The 27,943-nt window shown below is 39.8% G+C and overlaps 1 protein-coding gene across 15 annotated transcripts in view; it reads right to left on the bottom strand.

The window, feature by feature from the left end:
• Nucleotides 1-786: 786 nt before the first annotated feature.
• The window catches only part of gpatch8 (G patch domain containing 8), a 38,170-nt gene continuing 11,013 nt past the window's right edge, over nt 787-27,943 (bottom strand). The window contains exons 2-12 of one of the 15 annotated variants that reach the window (XM_067382311.1): nt 26,886-26,963; nt 23,978-24,013; nt 22,396-22,946; nt 19,420-19,438; nt 15,926-15,998; nt 10,268-10,309; nt 7,273-7,340; nt 7,095-7,181; nt 6,448-6,591; nt 6,176-6,306; nt 787-6,097 (exon numbers count right to left, since the gene is read on the bottom strand). In XM_067382311.1, coding sequence (XP_067238412.1) covers nt 2,146-6,097; nt 6,176-6,306; nt 6,448-6,591; nt 7,095-7,181; nt 7,273-7,299 — 4,341 coding nt within the window. In that variant the 5' untranslated portion in view covers nt 7,300-7,340; nt 10,268-10,309; nt 15,926-15,998; ... (2 more) ...; nt 23,978-24,013; nt 26,886-26,963 and the 3' untranslated portion in view covers nt 787-2,145. Of the gene's footprint in view, nt 6,098-6,175; nt 6,307-6,447; nt 6,592-7,094; nt 7,182-7,272; nt 7,341-10,267; nt 10,310-15,925; nt 15,999-16,129; nt 22,947-23,977; nt 24,014-26,885; nt 26,964-27,943 lie in introns of those variants that run through there. The other 14 variants (XM_067382307.1, XM_067382309.1, XM_067382300.1 and 11 more) reach the window with 14 other exon arrangements.

The following is a 27,943-nucleotide window of genomic DNA, read 5'->3' as shown; positions in this document are numbered from 1 at the left end:
GTTTGTTTTACCAAACTCTTAGTAAATATATCACTAAAATCTGCCTACAATAAAGATAACATTGTTACAAGTTCAAGTTAATTTATATGGATTGAAAAAAATTCGGAGCTATACTTGCTCAAAAGGGTCGTTCCACAGTAAGGTAAACAATCCCAGAAGGAAAGCTCTTTGTGTGGGTTTTGATCTTAGTGTACAAAAATAGTTCAAACACTTTTAGTACAAAATTTTAAATGCCCTTTGTTTGACTAGTAACACTGAAAAAAGGTTATTAATCAGTAACTGGACATGTCCAATATAACCTTTTGTAATGGGTCAGGATACACATCAATAGGCTACTTTTATTGTCATGTGACTGGCTAAACATTTTATCAGGTTATTTCTACATATAGCACAGATGATCTTGCAATTTGATTCACTTGTTGCCATTTTCTGATGGCTTGCAGCTGGTTTTGCTCTTCCTGGGGTTCACCACTAAACAGTGAGGGACAGGTCATGGTGGTTTGCAAAACAAAATAGCCTGATGTTAAAGTGCAATTTTATTTATTTGCATTTCTATATCTTACTGTTGTTTTAAGTGCAAACTTCATGTCCTGCTGATGTTCAAAAGGCTGTTTTGGAATGTTATTTTAAGTTAACCTAAAATCTTAATGCAAAGTTATGCAGCTGTAATATAAGGTCGTTATGGGCGCTTTGCTTTAGGAACATTTTTATTCAATGAAAAAAGGTTTTAGTACTACTTCATATAAACATGGATTAAAAAAAAATAATCATACCTGTACACCAGAATTACAAGTCAAAGTTTTTATTTGCTGATGCATCAAGGAGGAATAAAAAAGCTAATGTCATTGCTGCCATTTACAGTACGTCACCAAAAGTTGCCACATTCTGTCCCCTCCACTGTCCAAACACACTCCTGACCTCTGTAGTACCAGCCCTGATTCATGTTTACATATGCTTTTTTCCCCCATTTTTAATTTCATTATTTTTTTATTAGCATTTTAAATGGGTGTTACAAACCTTTATTTTACAGTTTCACTACGTTAACTTATTTACATTTAACTAATTGTACAGAAAGAAAACATTTTCCAAAAACAAAAAAAATAATTTAAAATCAAATAGAAAATAAAATTATTGCAGAATACTACAATCATACAGTTGTTACAAGATGCAAAAACAGCATCTCAATGTACATTTTTCAGTGCAAGATTTCACAATTTCAATAAGGGATGGGAACCTTCAAATCCCAAAGTGTAACTTGTTATACAGTTTCAACTGCCTGTGACATTATAAAACTTTTGACATCAACGTGTGATGTCTGTTTCGTCCACTATTTTCAGATCATTTATATTGATTTACAACCAATCAGCAAAAATAGCTTAACACTGTTGAGTGCAGAGTATGGCTTTTATTTGAATCATCTTGTTCATGTTTCGTGATACCCTTTGATCAGAGTATAGTACAATGGTTTTTGATGATTGGTGTGCTGAAAATTACCAAATATGATAATCCTACAGCAAACCAATCATCAGTTTATCACAGCCTGGTTTTTAAATAGCAGGCTTAAGTGTATCTTTGCATATTCATACAATGTGTTAATTCTTAAACTCTGCAGCTTTCATGAATGCTTAGTACGCAGAAAAACAAAATCTCCAAAAGTGACCCTTAAAGAGACCACCCATTATCAACTGTATACAACCATGCTAAAAGCCCACAACAAAGATCTTGATTATGGCTTCAGCAAGTGAGCTTCTGGATACAAGAAACACGTCAGGGAAAAAAAAAAAAAAAAATGACATACCATACAAAATGAAACAATACGTCAGTGGTTTCCTAGTTGTAAGATCCATGTCTTGGCCTATATACCAACTCATACTCCTTGTGTTACATACCTTAACCAACCAACCTAGCTCCTGGTTCAGGACATACATTTTCATAACATTGCAATCTCAAAAGGCAGACAAGATCTTATTCTGTCCTCAATTTAAATGCACCCCTAAACAGCCTTATTGAGGTCACTCTAAGGTAGCAGAGGACGTAGAGGACAGAGGAGGACTATGGGTCACCAGACTGAGCCACCCATTGGCTAAAACTCTTCAGCTTTACACGCTGCTTGGCCAGGCCTTCTCTTTGAGAGAAGCCGGACTTTCAGGAGCCATGGTTTGGAGGGTGCTGAAGGTCCTGCCCTGAGAAGATAGGATGCAGAAGTGGGTGTAGCTGTAGGGCAGCCGCTGCCGCAGCAGAGGCTGGCCGAGGGGCGAAAAGCGTTGGGTAGAGGGCAGCATGGGGGATGTGGTGTAGAGCAAGAGGGGTGTGATGAAGGGCAGAGGCTGGTATAATATGTATGGGCTGGCCTGAAAGGAAGGCAGTGTGGTGGGCTGGAATCAGGCCAGTGTGTCCTAAAGAGTGACCCAGTGAATGGCCCAAAGAATGGCCCAGTGGTGACAAGGAGATAGGAGTTAGATGATGTTGAGGTATGTGGTGCACCTGGGCTAGCTGGGCATGGTGGGGATGATGTGGGTTATGGGGATGAAGGCCCATGGCAGCAGCGTGGTGCTGCAGGATGGCGTGCTGCACTGTGGTAATAGAGGTAGCAGAAGCTGCAGAAACTGTAGGTTGCTGGATGTGGATAGGCTGCAGTGCAGCTGGTGGTGGCGGCGGTGCAGGGGCAAGGTTAGCCGCTGCTGCCAAGTTAGCTGCGGCTGCAGCAGCTGCAGCTGAGGGGAAGCTCTTCACCTGCTTGGCCAACAGTTGCTGTTGAATGTGCTGTTGAGCTGCTTGCTGCAACTTGCTGTATTTCTCCATTTCCTCTGGGGTAAAGGTAATTGGTTGACTTTCTAAAGGTGCAAGACCATCCTCTTCAGCTTCCATGCCCATGTCCCCATCCTCCATTGTGGGAGGGGGGTAACCAGGGTAGGCATGCATAGAAGGCTGCGGTCCCATCTCGGGGCCCATTAGATGCCCGTCCAAAATGGGGTTACTGGGGTCTTGTCTTGGCTCACCTTGGTATTGTGATATCATCATTGCTGGATCCTGCTCATATTGTGGCTGAGACTCATGAAGGGCTGGAGGGTCTGAGGGTGGATGTCTAGTCTCCTCGGGCACTACAGCATTTGATACAGCCTCCTCCAATTGCTGCTTTTGTTGTTGTTGCTGCTGTTGTTGAACTGGTGGCTGAGGTGGAGGAGGAGGTGGGGGAAACTCACGAATGGGTTCTACCAGGATCACTTCATTACTATCGGAATTTTTCCCCTGTTCAGACTTTTCACTCTCGGTTAAACGTGTAAGAGGAAGTAATGGTGGCTTCTTTCCTGCTTGGAGCTTGCCAAACAGAGACAACATACTTTTGTTTCCAAGGGCAGGGGGGAGCTTGGGCCCAAAGTATCCCTGTGGAGGGTCCTTGATCTTGATGCCCGTCTTAGTGCCAGTACCAGATTCATCTCCTCCTTTTCTAGATTGGATTTTCTCCAAGAGTTGTCGAGCTGTGAATGAATTTCTATGTTCTGCAGCACCTCCACTCTCCTTTGAGGAAGCTCCACCACCACCTCTAGTTCCTTGTACAGATGAAGAATTGCTGTTTCGGGATTGTGTGCGGGAAGAAGACCTAGGAGACTGGGAACGGTAGATTCGCGATCGGTTGAAATCCCGTCGCCGTGTTGAGCTGTCAGATCGCCGGCTGTGACCATGTCGATGTGGAGAGCCCTTGGTGGAGCTAGATGAACGACTGGCAGAGCTACGGCTGCGACTGTAGCTGCTGCGTCTGTAGGAACGGGCACTGCTACTTCTACTACTACGACTGGAGCTGCGACTACTGCTCCGTTGGTGTCTCCGCCGATGATGTTTCCTGCGGCTATGTGATCGTGAACGTGAACGCGAGTCTTCCTCTGAAGAAGATGAGGAGTAATGTCGCCTGTGAGATCGCCCACTATCACGCCTCTCATAGTCTGAGTCTGAGGAGGGTATTCTTGATCTGTGGCGACGTTCTTCATCACTGTAGTCACTGTAGCTGTCTGAGTAGCTATGGCTACGGCGACTGTAAGCACTGCTACCTGCTGAGGAACGCTCTGAGCTACTTGAGTAGGATCGACTGCGTGACTTTTGTCCTCTGTGGCGTCTATGGTTGTGGTCTCCTCGACGAGATGACCTACTACGTGATCGTCCAGAATCATCACTGCGGTGTCTGCGCTGCTCACGTGGTGGTGTGGAACGACGGTGAGCTGGTCGAGAACGTTGAGAGGATGATCCTCCATCCTCCTCACTGTCACTGCTTGGAGGTCGACCTCCACTTAAGCTCTTTTGGGCTGAGGCAGAGCAGGAGGCAGCAGGTGCATTGGTGTCAGATTTAAGACGTTTAGTACCATTGTGTTCCTCTTTAGAGCTAGGTTTTCCTGCACTGCCTTCCTCAACCCCAGACAACTGAGACAATTTGTGGGACCGTTTTCTCTTTCCTCCCTCAAGGGATGTGCTTACTCCTGATGACTGAGCAGTGGATACTCCATCTTTGTCATCCTTGTCTTTCTCTTTTTCCTTACTGCCACCTCCCTCTACTTCAATTTCATCAGTGCCACGTGCTTTATTTTTGCTTTTCTTTCTTTTATGTTTCTTTTTCTTTTTTGCTTTCTCTCCTGGTGTCTCATTCTCCAACTCCCCCTCCACTGCTGCTTTTTCTTTACGTTTGGAATGCTTGCTTGATTTCTTGTGTTTCTTCTTCTTTTTCTTTTTCTTAGACCCTGCAGACACATCTTCATTACTTTGTAATTTCTGCTCATTGTTCTCGCTTTCAGCACCCTCCCCTTTTAATAAAGATTGTTCTTTTTGAACAGTACTGGGTCCTGCAACCGATGTAGCAGTGCAAGTCTCTCCACTAGTGTCAGGAGTCCTGTCTGTGTTTTCAGGCTTAGGCCCCTCTTGTCCATCAGTGCTAACGGCCTTGGCAGGTTTGCTGTTTTTGCTAGCCCAGTTTCCTTTGTTTCTTGACAGTTTGAAGTCAAAGTAAAGAGGATTACAACTGTAGGAGAGAGATGGCTGAGCCTTAGTAAATTCCAACAATTCAGAAGGCCATTGCAAGGTAGTGCTTTCATCCTTACTTAGCACAGGAAAGAAAGGCCCAGTTGGCATGCGGGGACCTGTGTCTGGAGACTCTGATATCCCTTGCTTGGCATCAGCTGGTTGGTTCGAGCTAACTACTACTGCTGTATCAATTTGCCCTGCAGCTGTACTACCCGATTCTTCCTCTGTGTTCACTTTAGCTAATGTGGGAGAGGGATTTGAGTTTTGTGCCTGTGCAGGTTCATTCTCAGCATCTTTTTCAGATGTGCAGCTGCTGACTTTGATATGTTTTTGCTCTCCAACATTACCTGTTGCTGCCTTCTCATCTTTCGCTCCATCCTCATCCTCCTTGCTATCACACTGGTCTGTAGCCTTCATGAAAAGCAGAAACTGGAAATGGGGCTTGACCCGACAATGTGCAGGAGGTACGTAATGGTAATACTGTGGCTCCTGTCCAGAGTAACCTTCTTCCTTTTTCATCATCATCTTCAACTTGTTCAAAGTGGAGGCCAGGGCGGCTCCATCATCTGGTTGTGACTGCTCTTCTTCACCCTCACCCCCCCCACCAACATCTCCTCCTCCTCCTCCTCCTCCTCCTCCTCCTCCACCACCACCACCTCCTCCTCCTCCTGATGCTGCTTGGGGGATATCAGTGGTAGATGCTACACCTATATCATCTCCTCCAGTCTTTTCTCCTCCCTCTTCCTGACCTTCTTCTCCTTCCACTGTCTCTTCGCCAGGGTCTGCAAAGAAAGCTGCAGCTGTCTCAAGTTTGACTGGAGCTTTCTTAGCAAAAGAGAAGGAGACACTGACTTTGGGAGCCTGTGAGCCTCCAGAGGGTGTTGGAGAAGAGCTAGTCTTGTTAAACCCAAAGCTGATGGTAGGGCCTGTTCTAGGGGAGCCTTGACCACTAACACTACAGACTCCCTTATCTTCAATAACCTCTGTGTTGGTATCCACTGTCATAGGCACACCATCCATGGAGTCTTCCCCCTTTTCTCCATCTACTGCCACTGTGGTGGTTTTAAACATAGGGCCACTACCAGGGACACTGTAAAAATAAATTAAAGAATGAGACCATTTGCTATAACTGCCAACACTTAGAAGACAGACTCAGAATTTTACTTACTGGTCTTGCTGTTTCCTCTGTTCGGCCAGTTCATGAAGCCGCCGCAGCATCCGCTCCTGTTTTCTGCAATCCTTTTTGGAACGAGAAGACACATTCCGAGCATACTCTCTCTGCTTCAGCTCCTTCAGTCTCTGTAGGATTAGATAGAGAGGAATAAAAACTTACTGAAAGTGTTACAATCTGGAGCTGCACATATGAAAAAAGACTAATGTGAAGAAAATTGATGTTCAAATATTGTTCAGTATAGTCATGCCTATGTGAATCCCTCCTACCTGCTTGTGTGCATGATCGTAGGAGTTGATATGATTGTCAAACTCCTGATGTTTCTGGTATTGCTTATCACACAGTTCACAGTAGAAGTTGGCCCTCAGTTCCTCTAGAGCTTTAGCAATGGCTTTTTCCTTCTCTGCATAATCCTACAAAACACAGAACAACATATCATGAAACATTAATGGAATCAGGTTGACTGGGTGTGGAAAACTGGCTTGCATAGGCAACTTTTGGCATTTTGGGGAATGGTATATCAACATGTTAATTTACTGTACATGTAGGATAGTTTGTCAGGAGAAAGAGACAAATTAATTATAAGCATGCTTATAACCTCAAATGGCTTCAGAGAGAGACACAATCCACTTATGTTACCCACAGTTAACTTCAGTTATCTTTTTGTATGTTTGTTTGTATGTATGTGGTTGAGCTCCAGTGGAACAAGAGAAGCTTTGTATCCATCCAAGGCAAGTGACTGTGACAAATCGATCTCAAACATTCACTGAATTTTAACTAGATGAGACTTGCATTTAATCTACTACAAATTAGGGAATTGGGAAGAACTTTAAGGAAAGAGAAATTGTGTGTGTAGGTTTGACAGAAATACTAACAGAAAAAGGCAATGAACCTTGTTGCTGTCATAGAATTTCACCTTGTATTTCTGACGCAGTTCCTCTGTGTCTTCTTTTTCAATTTCCAACACCCGGCGCTTCTCTGTGGCATCTTCTGCATAGTCCAGCTGTGGGCACATGTGCACACGGAGGTTAGAGGAGCAGACATTAAAATGAACATTCATTATGAAAAGAAAGTACAAACAACAATGTTCTCACCTCCATTTCCATTCGCCCCATTCCCATGACGTCATATTTGAGGACGATGGGCACTGGGTCAGTTCGTCCTATGAGGTTGGGGGCGAGAGGCAGAGAGAGAGACATAGGACAGAGGTTAGACTTTTGTTCAGATTAAAGAGAAAACTCGGGGGCGGGACAGCCTGCTTAGAGCACAGGGTGCTGGGTTAGAGAGACTGCCTTCAAGTGCAAGAGACCAGAAAGCTACAGTGAACCAAACTCTAGCCATTCTCACAGCTTCATGTGCAGCTCTCCCCTTTAAAAGGCCATTCCAGGTGCTGCAATATGACTAACTAAAGCTAGTTTAATCGTTTACTGTTTGAGTTTGCTGCCAATTTATTTTGTAATCAACTGCATACACTGAAAAAAATACAAGCTGCTTCCACTGAAAGAAGCAAGGGACAGAAAACAAGAAGGGGAATGTTGGATTGAAGATTTCACTGAATTTGCCGCAGTGTCCCTACAGTGGCCTGCTTAAGGGCCTGTCTTATTTCTCACTTACTTTCCTCCTCACTTTCTGTTATCACCCTCCCTCTCTTTTTAGCCAAGTCTCAATGCAGTATGGACTGTGTTCAGTCCAACTCATGTTTTTAATGTTGGGTTGCCAGGAGTATTTAAGAGAGGGAGGAGATATCAGCATTCACTGCATCTTTTCACAGTACTGCGACAACACTGGCTACCAGATCCAAAGTGTGTTTCTCACAATATTCTCCTCTTTACACCCATTTATCTAGGTCTAAACCCTTTCTGAGCTGCTCAACTTTCCTACCTGGCTGCAGGCCACACCTGGATGCAAATGAGGTTTATGTCCCATATGATATCCTGAGATAGTACTTTCTTTTACTGATAGTCATAGCCTGTCATATGTTTTATATATGCAAGCTGTGAAAAGACCTAGATCAGAGGAAAAGTAACATCAGAAAAAATGAACACAAATCAGAATGAAACAAAAGAAAAAAAGACAATCAAAACTACATTGAAGATTGACACATAATTGCTTAATCCACTCATAACCAGCCAAACGAAGCAGAGAGAGAGAGAGAGTGAGAGAAAGAAAGAGAGACACAGGGAGTGAAAGACGGAGAACAGAGAGAATAAGGACACAAGCACTGAGCTACAGCAGCAGAGTGACGTCAAAGGCCAGAGGTTGCCATGGTGACAGTGCAGGGTTGGGGAAAGGATGTACTTACCTGGGAGAGTGTGGGGATGGGGTGGGGGTGGCAAACATACAGACACAGAGACAGGAAAGGGTGGGGGGTTTCAAATAAAGGAGAAAAGGCACAACAACAGAAGTAATACTAATTTGCGGCTGCACAGGCTAGCACCATGGTCACAGTCAATCAGACTCCAATCAATCGTTTGGATTTCAGTTTTTTTTTTTCTGTCAGTCTTCCTCTTTTTTGTCATTTTTTTTGGGGGAAGTTGTTCAAGTTTTAAAAGCAGGATCAGTTCATACCCTTGGGCTGATGTAAATGACAAAAGGCAAGAAAAAATTGTGAATAACATCTGGAGCCACTTAAATGTAATAAAGGGCTAGGAATTTAACATATTTTTTATATATATATATATATATATATATATATATATATATATATATATATATATATATATATATATATATATATATATATATATATATGCGATTTTTTTTTTTTTTACAATTATTTAACCATTACCCATGTACATTACAATTACGTGATGCCTAAATGCCTTTAAGCATTGAAATGCTGATTTGAAACTGACAATTTTTTTTTTTTTTTAAGACAAAATGGTATGCATTTTTAAATATTAGCCATACCATGAAAATATTTTTCAGTCCATTAGTATTGGCCATAATTTTAATATCAGTTCATTCATATTTTATTTAATCATATTTTATTATCAGTTTAAAGATAAATAACCTTTGCCTATTAATTGTTTGAGAAACTTTCAAAACAATGTAAAAGAAGAAAGTATAGTTGACTTTATTCTCACCCTGCTGAACTAACAAAAGAATATGCCTTTCAAATTTCTCTAAATAAAAGGAATTAAGGCATCAGTAGTGCAAATACATTTTGAGAAATCTGTGTTTGAGTCAAGAAAGATAACACATTAAGTCCTAGCCCTTGAGCAGAAAGAGATGCATTAAAGTTTGGATACTTGAGACTGTCTAATTTGTGGCAGAGAGGATTGGAGCTTCAGCCCAGTGGTATAATTGTTCCTGTAATAAAGTGATAAAGGAGCATGTATGGAACGAAAAGGGCCTGAAGGGATTCCAGCCCCCACCAGAGTCTCCAGGAAAGTGCACTGAGGTATACATACTACCACCAGGGTGCACAAGAGAGTTTATTAAAAAAACAGAGAATCTGTATAAAACAAATGAGCTTCATTTGAATTAGATACTTAAACAATATTTATGTATCTGGCTAGTGTCTTAACATTCTACCACATATAATCAGAAACATGGAATGTCTTAGATGTTCCTGTAATGATTAGCACTGATTATCTCAGAGGTTAGAATATGTCTGAGAATTTTCCCTAAAAGGTAGGGGGGAATCCCAAAATCAGGCCCAAAAATCAACTAATCCTTTCCCTTCCCAAACAATCAGTCGTTGGGAACAATGTGAGGTCAAGACTAGCATTATGCATTCCAGTGAAAGAACATAACGAGACTGGACGAAAAGGGTGCAATGCAACAAAAAAGGGGAAGTGAATCTAAATATCCCCCAAAAAACTGAAAACAAACAGAATGAGAGTGTTCTAGAAGAGTGCATATTGAACACTAAGAGACGGGCAGCAGAATGAAGACTAATACAAAGAGAGGTAGAGACAGTTTAAGCCTATTAAACACTGGTGCTCTGATGATGAGAGTCATATCAAAACAAGAAATGGGGGAAGTAAAATCAAACAAAACAAAAACAAAACAAAAAAATAAAAAAATGAAAGAATAAATCAAAATAAAATAACCAATTCAATCAGGGGTAAAAATAACATTTACCACTAAGTTTACCATCAGCACAACATGGCCAGGATCATAATGCTGCAAAAAAGAAACACCAATTGGTTAAGCAGGAAGATTGAGGCACAAAGAGAGCGTTCAGGGGTAAGGGGTAAAGGGTTAGGGGTTGGGTTTGGGGGCAGGGGCTTTGGTGTACCCCCTACCAATGGGCCTGGGTGATTACAGAGATACCCTCTCACCATCCCTGACTCTCCTCCTCTTTACTGCTCATTTCTGGTACTATAATTTCAGGCTTTTGGGTTCCCCCATGACAAAGCAGGGAGGAGTTTCCCCTCTCTTTGATGATTGTCTTTCAACAGAAATGTATCAAACCATCACTCAATCCAAAAAGGAGCACTCCACTCCCCGTTTCCCCCTTTCTCCAATCCCCATGCGGGTCCAAGTCTCCACGTGAATGTGTTTCTGAGACAGAGAGGCAGTTATATACATACTTCATCACGCAGCTGTACGAGCTATGAGAAGCATACGCTGTGAGTGAGCTTTTAGCAGCGCATTGTTCTTATCGGACTTATTTAGAGGACTAGATCTGTTTCATAGCCATTTTCATCTCACCATTTATCTAGAATCAACTCCAATCAGTTTTGTGGTCTCTTGCGTTGCTTAAAACTCAGTTTCACAAGACTGTGTCTCTACAGCCAGCATGCTCTGCAGGAGAGGGGGAAGGAGATGGGTCAGGTCAGGTGAGGCTTTCACAAGTAAGTACATTTATAAGAGGAGAAGTGGGATGCAGGTGGGATGGTGTGAAGACTTCTCCCTGCAAGCTAAAACACCTGAGCCCCCACCCCATGTTTTGGTGACACATACACACACTCAACACATACAATTTCCACTCCCACATGTACCACATGTGTACATTCACTTCACAAAAGTGGACGCAGGCAGATAGACCGATCGAAGGCGGAAGGAAGGGGAGAATGGGCGGGAGATTGAGGCTCATTCTGGCAAGCCATTCAGGGGAATCATGGGAAAGAGGCAGAATCATGTTCACAGCCAATCAGAGGGCCCCATCTCATGTTCTCAGCCAATCAAAACACCCCCATCGCAGCCAAACAAACATTAAACTAATATATACAAGTACTATTCTAACATGGGTGAATTCTGAACAATCAAGAGGAAAAAAAAAAAAAGGGCAATTAATTTCTACAAAATGTTCACTGATTCCATTTTGGTATGAGTTTCAAATCGTAGCGCTGGTATTTTGAGCAGAGAGCGTTTAGTGATTGTAAGCATATATAGAAAAGAACTAAGAGAGGCCGTTAGGCTACACTGTAAAAGGGGGAGAGTTATTTTGTATTATTTACAAGAAAAAAACATCCACACGCACACACACTCTTACTCAAACATACACACAAACATACAGTGGGGGAGGTCCTACAAACCTTACCTAAAAAACAAGAGTAAAAAAAAGAAAGAAGAGTAAAAAAACAGAGTCAATACAATGGAAACTCAAAGCATTTGGGGAGACATTTCAGTAAATTCACACTCAGTACCAAGGCTCTTTCCAAAAGATAGAGAGAAAAGGAAAAAGATAAGGTTCAAACACCATGGCATGAGCACCAGAATGGGTGAACAGGCGTGTGTGTTTGTTTGTTTGTTTGTTTGTTTGTGTGTGGGTTTGTGTATTTATGCAGCCAAGTCCTTTGCACTAAGAGCGAGTGTTTTCAAATAATTCCCAACATGGCCACTTGACTGGGTCAAAACACACATACGCATGGTCACTTTCTTCTGAGAAACCTTGAGTCAGTTTCTCTGAGGATTCCACAAAAGCAATCTGCCATGTAATTTGGTGTACATTGCTTTCCACAAGCTCTCACTCTACCCCTCCCCTGATTTCTCTCCTGCAAGATGGAACTAATCTACTTCCTAAAGCCTGCTAGAAGCTCCAGGATTTTATCTGATCTGGAAAATCTCTTTCACTGCAAACAAACTTCAGACACTCTGTCTGCTCTGTGTATTAAACACAAACAGCATGATGACAGGAAGACGACAACCAAGAAAGGACAAAACTCTGATCTTTGGAGTGTTTTGCCAACAGATGGGCGGTGCTGGGGAGCACTGGAAACATTCCTAATCTGTCACACACTTGACTTGGCTGGGATGACAACCTCTGGCTATGGCTACTTCCTCTGGGTTCTCCGCAGTGCGAGTTCTAAGAAAGCAACTCACACCAATGGAGTGCGAGTTTCTACGGCAAAGGCCAAAAAGAAAGCTGTTGTTCTGGTTTCTGCAGTCACTGCTTAGGGAAATGCTGACTCTGTGTGAAGTAGTGCTGGCAATATAAAATTAATCAATATGGTGAACATCACAATGATTTTATTGTGATTTTATAGGCCCATTAAAGCTTCCTAATGGGCAAATAACCTCTTTCTACTGATTAAGAGAGCGAAATGGAGATATTTTGAAATTGCCTCCGACTTAAACCACAGTAGCAAAAATAGCTATGCAAAAAAAAAAAAAAAAAGTTAAGCCATTTCAGAGCAAATATATATTTTAAACAATATCCTTACAGTGTGTACACCACTCAAATGTTTGTAATCTGTTTTTTAAAAAGTTTTTAAAAGAAGTCTCTAATGCTTAACAAGGCTGCATTTATTTTAATCAAAAATACTGTAAAAACAGTAAAATATTATTACAACATTTTATAACAATTTAAATGTCTTTACTGCCACTTAATGCATCATTGCTACATAAAAGTATTAAAAAAAAATCCTGCTATTTTGTTATAACATGGGATGTTGAGGGAAGCTGTCACTGAGAGAAATGAAAACCGATATGATGCCTTTCCCATTTATGCGCACTGATAACTGGATTAAGATCTTGGGCTTTTACACAACACTGACTTTAGTACTTGAATAGCAGAGCTTAACAGCTGCAGGGCAGTGGTCTAGAGTGTATGTGTGCGCATGTGCAAATTTGTGCAATAAAAGCAATCTCTAGGGAGAGACTCACATGCTTGCCTGACGGGCCAAATGACCTTGCAAAAGTTAGCTGACAAAAAACCTTCACTGTTTACTTTCAATAGAGGTAGAGAGAGAGACATTATTATTCCTATCATTGATTTGTGTGAGCAATTTCTTTCAAATCAAAACCTTTCTGCTGAAAAGATTTGTAAATGTCATTTTAACAAGGCAGCATGTCAGAAAGGTGTCAGCTGGGTTTGCCTTCTTTCACCTCGTTGAGAGTATATTGTACTGATTTACATGTGGGCAGATCAATTTACATGTTTCTGTGCAAACAAAACCTCTCATGCACTCAGAAGTTGCAATGAGGACTAAAGGGAAAGAACAAAAAAAACTTTTGAAATGTGCTCAGAAATATCAACATTCTTTCAGACTATAATACACTACATTTTGATCTGATGCACTAGGAGGATGACACATACTAGCATTCCTCACTGTGTGCTTTATTTCCTGCAGGCTTTGCAGCGTGACTGCTGCACATATGCATCCTGCTGGGGTGATAAGATGTTTGTGTGTGTCTCAGAAACTGCTGGTCAGTTTCTACATAGATTTCAGTCTTCCAACAAATGTATCAGCCTGAAGTAATGACCAAAATCAGAGCCTTTATAAAGCTAACTTTACTCTCTGTCTTGGGAAAAATCTTAACGTCTACTCTGTCCGTCCATGAAAAGAAACTCCCTTCTAAGTAATTGTGTTTCCTTACTCAGTGTTTGAAGTCCCAAAATGAAACAAGTACATTTTTCTTAAGACAAGTCAACATGAAATCTAACACTCTATACATCTCTGCTCTTTGCACAATGAGAGAAAAAGTGATCTTTTTCAGGGAAGAATGGCTCATATGCATATTATTCTACTCCGTCACACGCATGCAAGCCAAATGACCACTGAACTCAGACAACAAGACTGCATCAATACAGCATCTCTGCAGGCCATAAGTCAAGTGCAGGGGAAAAAGTAGAGAGGGAACTGGGAGAGGACAGAGGGATGGAGAAAGAAATGAAAGAGTTGATCTTCCTTAGCAAAAGCACTACAAAAGAACACCGTGAATAGGTTTATCTGGTGTGACACAGAGGATCATATGAGTGTGTTTCGGTTTCTCACTGATTCTGGGTTGCATGAGTGTTAGGGTGTGACTGTCCATATCAGGGTTGTGCATGAGTAAGTACTCCTCCTACACCAATACAAACACTATTTAGACTAATGCAAATTCATTTACACTTTCCTACTCAATTTTAAGCCTTTAATTATATCAAAATGTTATTGCTTTAATGGTTTTGTGAAAATGCATTTTTGAGTGTGAGGTTTTGACACCATTATTTTTAAATTGTGATGTAACAATTGTAAATGAAAAAAATATAAGCTTCAATTGAACATTTTTGGTAAGGTTTTTTTCCTACTTGCTCAGTCGGGCCGGTTCCGAATTTTACCTTCCCTGCTGTTTTTGTTGTTTTTGAACCATGTAACATTGTAAAAGTGCTTTAAGATTTTCAGGTAGGTCTAAATATACAGAAATTGAAAATTAGGCACTGCGCAGACTTCACTGCATAAATTATAAATTAAATAAGATCAATCCTTATTAAAGCTAAAGAGAAGTGTGTGATTTTCTCATTGTCTTTTTTTCTTTGATTATCATTTATGAAACAGACAGCAGGAGGTTTATTAGGCTGCTATCACTTTAAGACTTGACGCACATAACGCGGATCTGACACACCACTCTTTACGTTCATTCAACACTTTTTAACTCATTTAAGACTGCGCTTATGAGGATACTCGACAAAGCGGGAATTCTGACAATTTCGCGTGGAGCGGAACTATGTGCATGCGTTTCAGGTTTTTGTTCACAGAGAGCCACTTCAAAGACAGTAGGCTACAGATTTTGTTTTTTTTTTGTGTCTTATCATGTTTGAATGGTTTAATAGCACTTGAATGAATGATAGCGTGATCATATACTGTAGCGCAGCCAAAGAACAACAGAAAAAAAACAGATGCTGCATTAATTTTTTACAGCGTTAAACTGAGTAAATTAAATCACAAAATTAGTGTGTTAATTTTGACAGCCCTGACAGAAATATAACAAAAAAACTAAAACGGGCCATTTTTGACTATTTTCAAATTTCAGAGGCATTCTAACTGCATTATAATATGCCATATCACACAATAAAAGTGTGCAGTCTCAAGCCATGTTTCTTCTTGCTTTTTTTGCAAACTGAGTGAAAATGCAAACTCCCACATATTTAAAACAATTACAATATCATAATATAAATCATAAAAAAATCTTTTTATTTTTACAGAACTGCAAAATTACTCAAATACCCATCTCTTGTCCATATCTACTCTAGACTATAATGACCATAGAAAAGCTAGTGCTTATCTGATGTCACCTCATGCCATTCTACCAACTCCTTCCTGTCTATCCATCTCACCCTGTCTTCCCCCATTCACTGTATCAACACTAGTCCAAACAAATTCATTCCTCACAGACACATCCACTAATGTCAGTACAAATGAAAAATACAAATGGGTGTGCTGGAACAGAATAGAGAGAGAGAGAGATCAGAAATGAAAGAAAACATTTTTACAACTGATCAAACCATAGAGCATTGATGCTGTTGGGTGGAAATCAAGAGAGAGTAAGAGTGGGAGAGATTGAGCTTGATAGAGAAAGGTGCTTGCTTACCCTGCATGGTTTTGCCCAGGCCTTGTCCCAACTTCCAGCCATGTTTCTGAAGGAGCCGGTGCCCAATGTTATCCTGATGTGAGGAAGAAAGGAAAGAAAGACCACAATATTCCAATAATAAGAAGCGCTTTCCTCACACACACACTCACACCGAGTCACGAGTACACATGGTAGCCAGACAACTGTCAAAACATCTTCACTCACTGTCATCAACATTAGCAACATCTGCTACACCTTTAAACTCCTTGTAAGATGGGGAGCGGAAGGGAGAGAGAGGGAGGAAGAGCAGAGGGAGATAGATAGAAAGAACAAGAGGAGGAAAAGTCATTGGGCTCTGTAAAAAAGGCACATATCTGAAGCCTTTACTCTAGTGTTTGTTGTGGAGGAGTAATTGAACCCAACTTCATACTAAAGTCTATAGTCTAACATTTAATCTATAGCTTAAAAGGGGCATTCCTCAAATTAACTAGTGAAGGTAACAGCTAAAAGGGATGTAAGTTTACGCTACCAACCTCTGAGTTTACGAACTCACTTTCAGTCTCAAAGGAAGGAGGGAGGAACGTACGGTTATATACGTATCATGACACACAAATACATATATAAACCATCTCAGGGAGAAAGATTAATGCACAAACAACTAAGGGGGAAGGAACGGCACAGACATGAGCTTGCATACACAAAAACCAAAAACTTTCACAAGCTTTTTGTGAGTTCATCATCATGACAACAGAGCCACCACAAAAAAACAAAAACAAAAAAAACATACAGTATGTAGCTGTAACGAGAGCGAAAGGAGGAGATCAGGGAGTGAGACAGTCAGAGAGGTAGATTGATAGATTTATGGAGAGACAAAAAAGAAAAATGGAGAGAGAGGGAGGCCTCGGTTACCATTGAGAGGCCCGATCTGCATGTGTGTGAGTGTGTGTTCGCATTTTATAGACTGATCTGATGCTTCAAAAAATAAAATAAAATAAAATAATAATAAATAGAAAGAAAAAAGATAAACAGAAGTTACTAAAATACATGAAATGCAAGAATATATATTTATAAAAAAAAAAAACAAGCTTAAAAGTCACAACAGCTTTAATCTGATCCAAGCATAAAGAAAAAATAATAATATAAGGATTAAAAATTTGAGCACTGAAAGAAAAAGAATATCTACACACACACACCACAAATAAAGGCCAATACGAAAAAAAAAAAAAAAAAAAAAAGGTGAAAACCAAAACCATTAACCAGCATGCAGCTTTTTGTTAAACTTTTTTTAACAAAAAGAGACGGCGGTGTTAGTCATATCTGTATAATAGTAACTTAAGCATATACAGGGAAGGAGAGGGCAGCAGAGAGCTCAGGATGTTGTTAGAGATGAGGGCAAGCATATTACAGTGATTATGCACAAGGTCATCTAAACAGATGTTACAACCTACAGAGCGTGAGCATAAGATGGAGCAGCCATGAGTGGTGTGTGAGAGGCAAGGAGTGGAGCAAGAACAAGGTTAGAGCATTATGGGTAGGTAGGGAGGGTTTACCCCCACAAGACACACCTGCTTTCCATTTGCTCTGCCGATTGTTTGCCACGCCCACGCAATGGTTTGACCAATTTGGATACTGAACTGACAGCCCTAAATATACATTTTATAAATATAAAGCCATTAGTCTGACAGTCTGTTATCAGAGATCCATGAGGCTTGTTTTTAATAGTGCTTCAAATAGCTACTCCATTTCTTTTCATTACTTTGGTGTTAAGACTGCTACTGGGATTTGATCATATTTTTCCATTTATTTAATGGGGTTATTGCAACAGACCTCCTGAGACATCCCATAGGTGTTGGGTTGATGAGAAAACCTATGGCAAATTTGAGAAGACCATTCAATTCACACTTTTCTGCTTTCTCTATGGGTTTCTTAAGAATAGTGCCAATAACGGTATTAAACGCAAGTACGTTAAACGGAAAACAGTGTTCAAAGGAAAAGAAACTGACCTGTTTGAATAAATTCATTTTATTTGTCAATTTGCGTTTGCATATACACTAATGTTCAAAAGATTGGGGTTGGTAAGATTTTTTTGAAAATCTCTACACGACACTGCTGCATTTATTTGATCAAAAATACAATACAAAAAAAATTAAATTAAATAATATTGTGAAATATCATTACTATTACTTCATATGAAGTGTCACAATATGACTGAATAATAATAATAGGCTACAATTTCTTATTTAAAAAACATTTGTGCTGCTGTTTATGGATTATTTGATAAAAAAAAAAAAAAGTTAAAAAGAACAGCAATTATTTGAAATTGATTTTTTTTTTAATTTTCAACAATGCCTTTAAGTTTTGAAAAAACAAAACAAAAAAAAACTTTTGACCCCAGACTTTTGAATGGTATTGTATATCTTAAAACAACTATAGCAATACTATTGTTGTTATTCAAAATTGTATTATTTGTATCAAAATGCAGAGCTAAAAATAATTTAAAAATCAGTTCTGCTTCTTGGTTATCATACCCATACAAAAACAATAGGTATCATATCGGCCATACAAAATGAATATTGGCCGATCTCTCCTTTTATATACGTTATAATAAGTTACACAAAATAATCATGTTAAATCTTCAGTTCACTTACATCTTAGCTTGGAGAGTTTGTGTGTGTGTGTGTGTGGTGATATGGAAACGCTTTCTCCAGATGGTTTGCGCATGGGGAGCTGCACTAATGCTCATCTTGTACAAAATCCCCTTTGGGCCTCTGGACATCCAAACAGCTATGTGCATGTTCTTCCGTTCAAATTACAGGGATGAAAAAAAAGGAACAAGAGCGTGGGATAACGATCATTTCCTTTTCTGTATTTATAGTCAGCAGAGGAGGCCACAGAACGCACATCAAAACCAGCAAAAGGCCAACTGCAGCTTGCATGTACCTCTAAAGAAATGATGATAGTACAACATAATTAATCATAAGACAAGCTCGTGTACAGATGTGAGGACAGACCGCACGATCAAGAGAGCATGTCCCAGGATCTTTCATTTATCAGCAGTGCAGATGCGCCTGCAGTAAGCCCAACCCAAAAGGCCTGCAATGCAGTGGCTCTGCAGCATCCTCTGCTAACAACACACAGCATTTCATCATTCTGAAGACTCAAGGAGCATCTAAACAGGGTGCGCATTGAGCTGACCTAACATTAACTCTTCCTGCTGAGTGGAGCACTTTACATAGCAAACCTGAACTTCTCTTTCCCAAACAGGAGACCATTAGATCAAGAGAACAGAACGTGTCTTTGTTTAGTATAATTGTTCATACGAGCCAATCAGAATCAGGCACATGTGGCCCAGATCCACTGGCCCTGTGGATGGTGTGTCAGGCAGACGTGGGAGGCGGATGGGTTTTGTGGGGGCAAATGGATGAATGCACTAAAATTAAACAGACAGATGAAGAGCAAAAACGCCGAAGAATCCAACAGCAGTGCAAGTGGAGTGAAAACATGTCCATACGAACCTGGCTTTTAAACCCTGGGCTGTCAAAAGAACAGTCAAACGTCACACAAACTGAAGAAACTGGCCAATCTCTACAGCTTTCTACTGGTCACACTGTCTCTTTGATCCACTACATTACCACAGTGAATTCACACATCTACACATCCACTAACTGGCAGTTAATTCATATAAATGATTAAAAAAAAACAACAAAATGTTATATTGTCCAAACATATACACTCCCACAAGGTAAGAGTGATAGAGAGTGATGTTATCAACAAAGTAAAAGCAGGAAGTGAGAGAGGGAGTGGAAGGTGGGATTAAAATAAAACAGGAGAGAGATGTGCAGAGCAGTGAGTGGTTTTACAGTGTTTAGGGCTTTATTAGCGGTTTGTGACCGCTTCATTAAGACCAACTTAAAAATTGAGAATGAGTTCACACTAAATTTGATGTTTTATATTGTGTACATCAATACTGAAACATGGAAAATTCACAGTACCGCCGTTATAAAAACATAAATAAAATGTAAATAAACACACCTCTATTTCTTGAAATGTGAAATGTAAATATGAAAATAGAAAGGACAATTATGCTGATACGCTGGAAATAAAAAACATAGGAACTAGGAATTGATGGTCTCAGAGACCAATGGAAATGTCAAATCAAAGAACTATAAAGGCTGTGACACACCAAGACGTTAGTCGGCCACCGGTGCGCATCCGTTAGGCTGGTTTTCGCAGTGCATCCTACACATCGGCTCTAGCAGTGCTCACAACGGTGCTCACCAGATTCAGCATGTTGAAATGCCGTCGGCGAGAAAGATCGCTTCGAATGGCTGCTTAGTTTAGCGAACGAGTCAGTGCATGAGAATAAAAGCAAAAGTGATGAAAACGAGCAAAGTCAAGACGGCACAGACAGAAGGCCTTTTTAATTTTACATCATCTTACCTGAGCATTCCAATATTTTCATAAAATGAGCTTGCTAGAATGAAGGAAGTGAACAGCATGATTGATATTCAAAATGGTAAGAAAGAGCTGCTTTGTTTTTACGGTTTGTATATCTGCAGTCCTATATTCGGTTTCCCTTTTTGAATGATGAATATAGACTATTGATACCTGCTGATATAGACAGTTATTTCCTTTCACGCAGATGCAGAGCTCATGTGCTAGTTGACAGTCGCCTGTAGTCCTTTTGATGTGTTCAAGCGCAGCTTTATGCCTCAGACGCAGTGGCAACAACAGTCGGCTTCTGTTACCGGTAGTTCTTTGACATTGGCTTGGTGTGTCACGGCATTAAGAACCAGTGAGTGGTGGTTGATGAAGAAACCATTTATGAGATGACAGTGTTCCTGCTGACCTTCATGCTCTGTAGCTGGTTGCCAAAAATGCTTTAAACAGATAGATGACCAACAAGAGCAAGAGACATCAGAGCAGGAAAGTGTTGTCAAGTTAAGGTGGGGTAATGGGCCAGACAAAGTTTTTTAGGTGAGGGTGTATGTTTGTTAGGGGACCTTGACAGCTGTTGTTGCATCAGTGTGCTTATGGAAAAGAGAGAGCGAGAGAAATCGAACATTACTTATTGCTTTTGCTTAAAAATTGAACCGTTTCTGAATTCATTCCACTTTGTTTGATATTTGGTTCTCTAATGCTCTAACATCAAGTATGGCTCAAGAGTCCAAACACATTTTGATGACACTGAGTTCCTTGGAAAGTCCTGGTATTCAGTGTTAATTTAAAAAAAAAAAAAGGAAGGAAGGAAGAGGAAGACTGAACACAGATGATGGAAAAGACACCTCGGCTATAGGGTCGCAACTACAGGTCAGGGTCTTTTGAAATGGCAAACCTTGACCTTTCTATCATAACATTCCTCGGTTTATATTTCACACAGAAGAACATCAAGACCTTCATTAAGAGAATATGTGTGCATGTGGCTGCAAACTTAAACTGTATGAACAATGTTTTGAAGAATGCAAGTGCCAATTTTCAAGTCTATTAGGTTATAAACTGTTGTACCAGTGAGAGACATTATGTATAATACTTACTGTATCTCATAGTCACTCATGGGCTTTGTTTACACAGTCAGCGTTTGAGTTTACAATCATTTATTCATACTGTTGGCATGAATAAATAACCAAAGCCAAGCTTTTTTTATACAGTGACTGAAGCAAATTAAAATGGGGACCTGCAGAACACCGGAAAGTCTTATGTATAATAAATATGTCCAATCAAGGTGCACATTTCTCCCTTCAATTTTGATTTAACGGATAGAAGCTTTGAAAGCTTTTTTAAAATTTATATTTAAGTGTAGAAGGCAATGCTTGGGTCTTACCAGATCACAAAACCGATGCGAGCAGTGACGGCGGAACGGTGGCTGGACCTAAACCTTCAGATATCAAACAGCTCATATAACCATCTCTGTGAATTACCAGAACCCCAAAAGAAAACACACTCAAGACACTGACTGTATGACGTGACAGACGACTATTTTTCCCGTGTGACTGTGTTCACACAGCACAGGTTTACTGTTGCCTTGAACGTTTAAGGGAGTGATGTTGGTCATAAATGCTTTTGTGACTCGAGTTAATGAACAAATTGTGAGAAAATAACCATATTTAGCAGGGCAAAACAGGACTGACAATTGTATTGCCAGTCATTATGCATTCTGAGTTTCCTACATTATTCAAAGTAAAGCCTCTAGGGAAGCCAGTTACACAATCAAATCTATAATGTGTGTGATTTATGTGATGTCTGTCATTTGACTTGATCACTGCCCTGTGCACATCTCCTTGGGTTGGGGGGGCAAGAAAAGGAAGATGAGAATTAGGGTACATAGTAGGATGAAGGGGAGTGTGTGTGAAAGAGATGCACTAATGAGAGAACTAATGCTATTGACTTAACATGCAAACAGACAAACAAAGGTGTTAAGAGAGCAAGAAAGAAGGAATAAGTAGATAAAAAGCATATGGGAAAAATAAGAGAAGATCCCGATTACCACAAACCTCTAGCTGCCTACAGATCACACACAATGATTGGCAGAGGAGAGGCATGGGAAACACGAGCATGACAAACACAGCGCTCGAACACAAGACGCACACACATACATGCAGCGATGGCTGTCACTGTCCACCCAGACCAGCTGCTAGGAGTTCTTCGATATAAATACACCACTGGTGTTTGGTGGAAATAGCCCTGACACACTAGATCTAGAACAGGAAAACAGGGGGCAAATAAACCAAAGCTCAGATGTTGCTGTGCGTTTGTGTGATTGAGGAAACATTATGCACTGTATACTATGCTCTGAGTGTAAAAAATGAATCGACAGTGATAGCCATTGCTTCCTGAGGTGTGTAACGTCTCTGCTCTTCACGAACACTGCGTGTGGCAGTTCTGCTCTCCACACCCCTCCATAGACAATAGTGCAGGAGCAGGAATCATTTGGTTCAGGCAGGCAGCCAGGCCACCTCTCCTGCTCTCTCTCGTATCCTTCTGACCCGCACTCTGGGACGGTGGCTGCTCCAAACAATACCAAATAGATGTGACCAAGAGACATCTTGATGAAAAAAAAAAAAATAATAAATCTGCCCCTAGACATATGAAAACATACTTCTACAGCTTGTTAAAAAAAATATTGGACATGAATACATGACTCAAAGTCATACTTACAGTAATAAAAGCTTTTACCATAGTACAGAAATATATATAATTTAATTTACTTTTGACATTCAATTCACCATGTCAGTATCACACTCAACAATAAGGATTTTTTCCCCAATGTTTTTAGCAAGTGTAATTGCATTCAATATTTGAAAATTCCCTTTACCACAAAACAAAATAAAATAAAACAATAAATAAAAAAAATGTATATAATTTAATATGTTTAAAATGTCCAATATGGCTGGGGATGCTCTCACACTGTGCCATCCTTATTGTTGAGCCCTGATACTAATGTCAACACATGGAAAAGTAGTCTTTTCAATACAAAATGGTGTTTTTTTAATAAAATCGATGACCTGCTTTTAAAGACAGGACTGCAGATGTTTTATATAGCTTGATTTTCATGTATTAAAAAAAGAGAAAAAAGAGAGAGAGCGATATTAAGTAATATAATAGAATTATACACTTGAGAATCTGATTTTAGAGAATTTACCCTACAATAAAGTGTAATTGGAGCAGAGAGGACAACATGGAGAGGAGGAGAGGCATCCGGCATGCAAACCTCTGAAATACAGAGCGAACCAGAGGAACAAGACAGAGAGACAGAGACGAGAGCTGCCTGCGATATTATCTACATGCCTAGTCAGCGAAAAATGCAGTCCCAGTTGCACAAGCACCATGCCAGCACATAATGACAGAGGGTACTGTACACCGAATCACTGTGTTGGAGAGACAGAAAGAAGGACAGAATGATGAGAGAGAGAGAGAGAGAGAGAGAGAGAGAGAGACAGAAAGAGGGAGCAAAAGAGTGAGAGACAGAGAGAGAGAGAGAGAGAGAGAGAGAGAGAGAGAGAGAGAGAGTGAGAAAGCGTTACAAGGAGCCCCTAAAGAGACAGGAGGAGGAGAGCAGAGCGTGCAGATACAAACCGGGTCAGAGCTGCTTAGCTAATTGGGGCCAATTCGCTGCAGGAGAGAAATGTCGAACACCCCAAGTTGTGTACAATACTGAAAATATCTGAAATGAACTGTCCTACACAAACACTAACACAAAAAACAAAAACACACAAGATACTGGGCACTAGTGTGCTCATACACACATACACCACATTCCCTCTAGCTCTCTGCTATGTGAGGTGGACGACACACTGAATGGTTCATATCTAAATCAGGTCAGTCTAATTTGAATCAAATGGAGCAGACACACAGACCAGTTGTGTAATTCAATTGGCGGCGTATTAAGAGGTGTGCCTCTAAGTCTGTCAAATCTCACTGACTAAGAGTGAATGCATTGACGGAAAGCTTTAATTAAACCACTAAATGTCTGTGTGAATAAATGAATTATTCTAGCTCTGTGAATTAATGCATATGCACGTCTTCTAAAGAGGCCGTTTGTTTTTTTGTTCTATATGCTTAAAAGACATTTGCATCACAAGTTCATTTATGTATTTGTACAAAAATACTGAGAAAAATACTCATTTTTTTTTGCAACGCATTCCAAAGTTTAATGCCATGATAATATATTTAATACTTTCTGCTCTGATTTAAGACCTTTTCAGGGTTCCCACTCATTTTCACCGATCATTTTCCAGGACAGTTTCAATTTTACTATGGCAGGAATAAAAGACAGGGATCACGCCCTAAAGTAATATATTACTCTCTAAGTCTTTAAAAGGCGTATAGTTTATTGCCATGACTTAACTATAAAATCGTTTTTTAATATGAGCTCTTAATCATACATTGACTATGGAAGCTTGTTTCCACCACAGAATAAAAAGAAAAAAAAAATTGCAATTACCTTTTTTGTATCTCACTATTCAGACTTTTTTCCCCCCTCGCAACTGTAAGTTTATATCACAGTTATGCAATTTATAATTTTGACTTCATAACATAATTGCGAGTTTATATCACAATTATGTAAGCTCAGAATTTAGAATTTTGAGATAAAAAGTTGCAGTTACCTTTTTTATTTTTTATTCAGCAGCAGACACTTCCATAGTTTACTGCCATGACTTAACTATAAAATTAGTTTTTAATATGAGCTCTTAATCATACATTATGACAAATTGTTCTCGTTACCAGTGTACATATCATAGCAAAAAATAGTGGAACTATTTTAATGTCTTGTTTAACTATTTGAAAATAAAAATATTAGTCAAAGACAAAGTCGATGGACAACAAAGAAACCAATAACACGTAACAGAATATGTGGCAGGTCTATTAGTTATTTCTGTCCCGTCCAATGCTGGTTATCATCATGTCAATGAATATAATTTTGGATTCAATCCTGCATTTAAATAAATTAGTCATTCCCAAAACTTTGCAGTGTGTATACTTAGCAGCATGAAATTATTATCGCATCAAAATGATTAGTTAGAAAGTTACTGAATTAGGTAGCTGCTTACTAATTAACATTTTCTGCATACATCTAAGCAGTTAATAGCATTAGCTTACTACTGCAAATGGCAACACAAGAACAAACATAATCACTGAAAATACTATGTCAAAACTCAGCATTCCCGAACATCGCACTTTCTGCAACTAACGGTAGTTGTTTTTGGCCAGTAATAAACTTTTTGTTCTCGACTAAAGAAAAACCTAAGAACTTTTTAAAAAATTATTTTCAAGAACAACAAGATTTTCCAGGACATTTTTCATTTTCTTTAATTTTCCAGGACTGGAAATGACAGGACTATCATCAATTTTCCAGGTTTTCCAGGATGAGTGGGAACCCTGCTTTTTAAGGCCTTAATTTTTGCAAGGACGAATTAAGACTTTTTAAGACCTGCAGAAAGCCTGTATAAAATTTTAATTTATTCCTGTGATGCAAAGCTGAATTTTCAGCACCATTACTCCAGTCTTCAGTGTCACATGATCCTTCAGAAATCATTTAAAATGCTGATTTGGTGCTCAAGAAACATTTTTTTATCATTATCAATGTTGAAAACATTTGTGCTGCATAATATTTTTGTGGAAACCATGATGCATATTTTTTAGATTTTTGTAACATTTTAATTTACTTTATCACTTTTGATCAATAAAACGTGTCTCTGAATATAAAGCATTCACTTCTTTCAAAACAAAAAAATAGTGGTAGTATCTACATGTATACTTTAATGGTTTTTGTGGAGGGCCTTTGGCTTCCTCCCACACTGAAGCTGAATGAAGCTCATCCAGGACAACAGCCAGAGGAGCCTACTTATGTACAAGAGGACAAACACTCCAGGTCTGCACGTTGAAACGGCCTTGGATAAGGCAGTGCAACAATTGAGCAATCATGGATAATAGATCAAAATTTGTTGATGTTGATCAAAAAGTCTGGCCAATGTTGAATTATATATTGTACATGCATGACGTTGCATGTCTGTTTCTATCTTTTACCTTTTCCACAGTGTGCCATCCACTTCACATTTCAAACAAATGTCAAAAACTCATTTTATTCAGGAAAACCATCTAACATCCACACAAACACATCCATCCTCACTCATCTGTGATCAAACAAATAAAAAAAAAAAATAGCAAGCTGATCACAGTGATTGGTACAATCCAACAGATCTGCTTCACCTGTGTCTTCATTATACAGTCACACAGGTGAGGACACCAGATGTGTTCACTGAAGGCCGAAGTGGAGAACAAGGAAGGGGGTCTACGGTGGCCTCCAGAAAGGGAGTGCTGACTTATTTACCAAAAAGGATGTGATTTGACTATCTCTAAAATAAGGGTAGGGGCTGACCATAGAGGTGGTGTGGCTATCCCTGACTGGACCAATCATTCTCACTCTCACACACAGGAAGCAGCTGTTCTATTCAACAGTACCAAGTGAGGTGTTTGGCCTTACCGGTTCTATGGGCTTGTCCAAAGAGGCCTGTTCCAACTCCAACTGACCTTCCTCATACTGGTCAAAGTGATTTCCACCCTGAGAGGAGAAAGGGAAATGAAAAGAGACAAGGAAGATGGTAAATTAAAGCAGAGCAAACATTCCCTGTAAAATTATTTGTGTGTTAAAATGAAGGATGTCCCTCAACGTTTCCCCCAATAAAAATGCAACTGCATACAAAACAAACAGATGTTCCATTCTTAAAGGAAATGAGCAAACAGTACTGGAACTGATCCACTGATTCTTGGTTTCATGGTCAGTGCCAAAAATCTAGACAAACCGGATCATTCATCTACCTCGATTCCGACAGCAAGAATTTAATCAGATGAGAAAAACGAGGTCAGCTTGAAAGGGAGGAGGGGTGATTTCCAATCCACCTGCTCATCTTTTTCTCTATGAAAGATAGGTCAGTCAGTCTAGCCGTTTTTGTTCTATTGTTATTTATATCTTTTGCCACTCGCTACTGAATTGAGAGGAAATTTGCAGGCACAAGAATGAGAGTGGGCTGGAATCAAAACTGTGTCTGTAATATGAGTTTCACAGCTCAAAGCCTAACCATTAACCAACCGTCTTGGCTTTGACCTCTTTAGCATTTTAAACATGTGATCATTGGAACTATTACAACAAACCAGGGACCAGTCTAAAAGTAAGTTTGTGTAAGACAACAACGGAAGTAGATCTTTTCTTCCATATTGTGATCTACATCCTAAGGTATTGAGAAAAAAAGTGGGACGGGGACTTGGATTTATTTGCTGATCTGAATGTGAGCATGAGGTCGATTGTAAGAAAGTTGTAGGTTTTAATGATTGGAGAAGTCCAGGCATGTCACCAGAGAGTAGAGATCGACCGATGTTACCTTTTTTCCTACCGATATTTTCCTCAATATTTAAGCATTTTACCATAATCAGATATCGATTTTGTAATATCGGATTAACCGATGAACGCTGCCATCTTGTGGGTGTTTAGAGAATTGCGCGCAGGATCGCCATTACAGCGGGAGACGAGACAACGACGTACAC

The sequence above is a fragment of the Chanodichthys erythropterus genome, chromosome 3 (genome assembly GCF_024489055.1).
Source record: "Chanodichthys erythropterus isolate Z2021 chromosome 3, ASM2448905v1, whole genome shotgun sequence".
Lineage (NCBI taxonomy): Eukaryota > Metazoa > Chordata > Actinopteri > Cypriniformes > Xenocyprididae > Chanodichthys > Chanodichthys erythropterus.
Note: the sequence above shows the minus strand (reverse complement) of the source record. Positions and strands in the feature narration are given on the sequence as shown.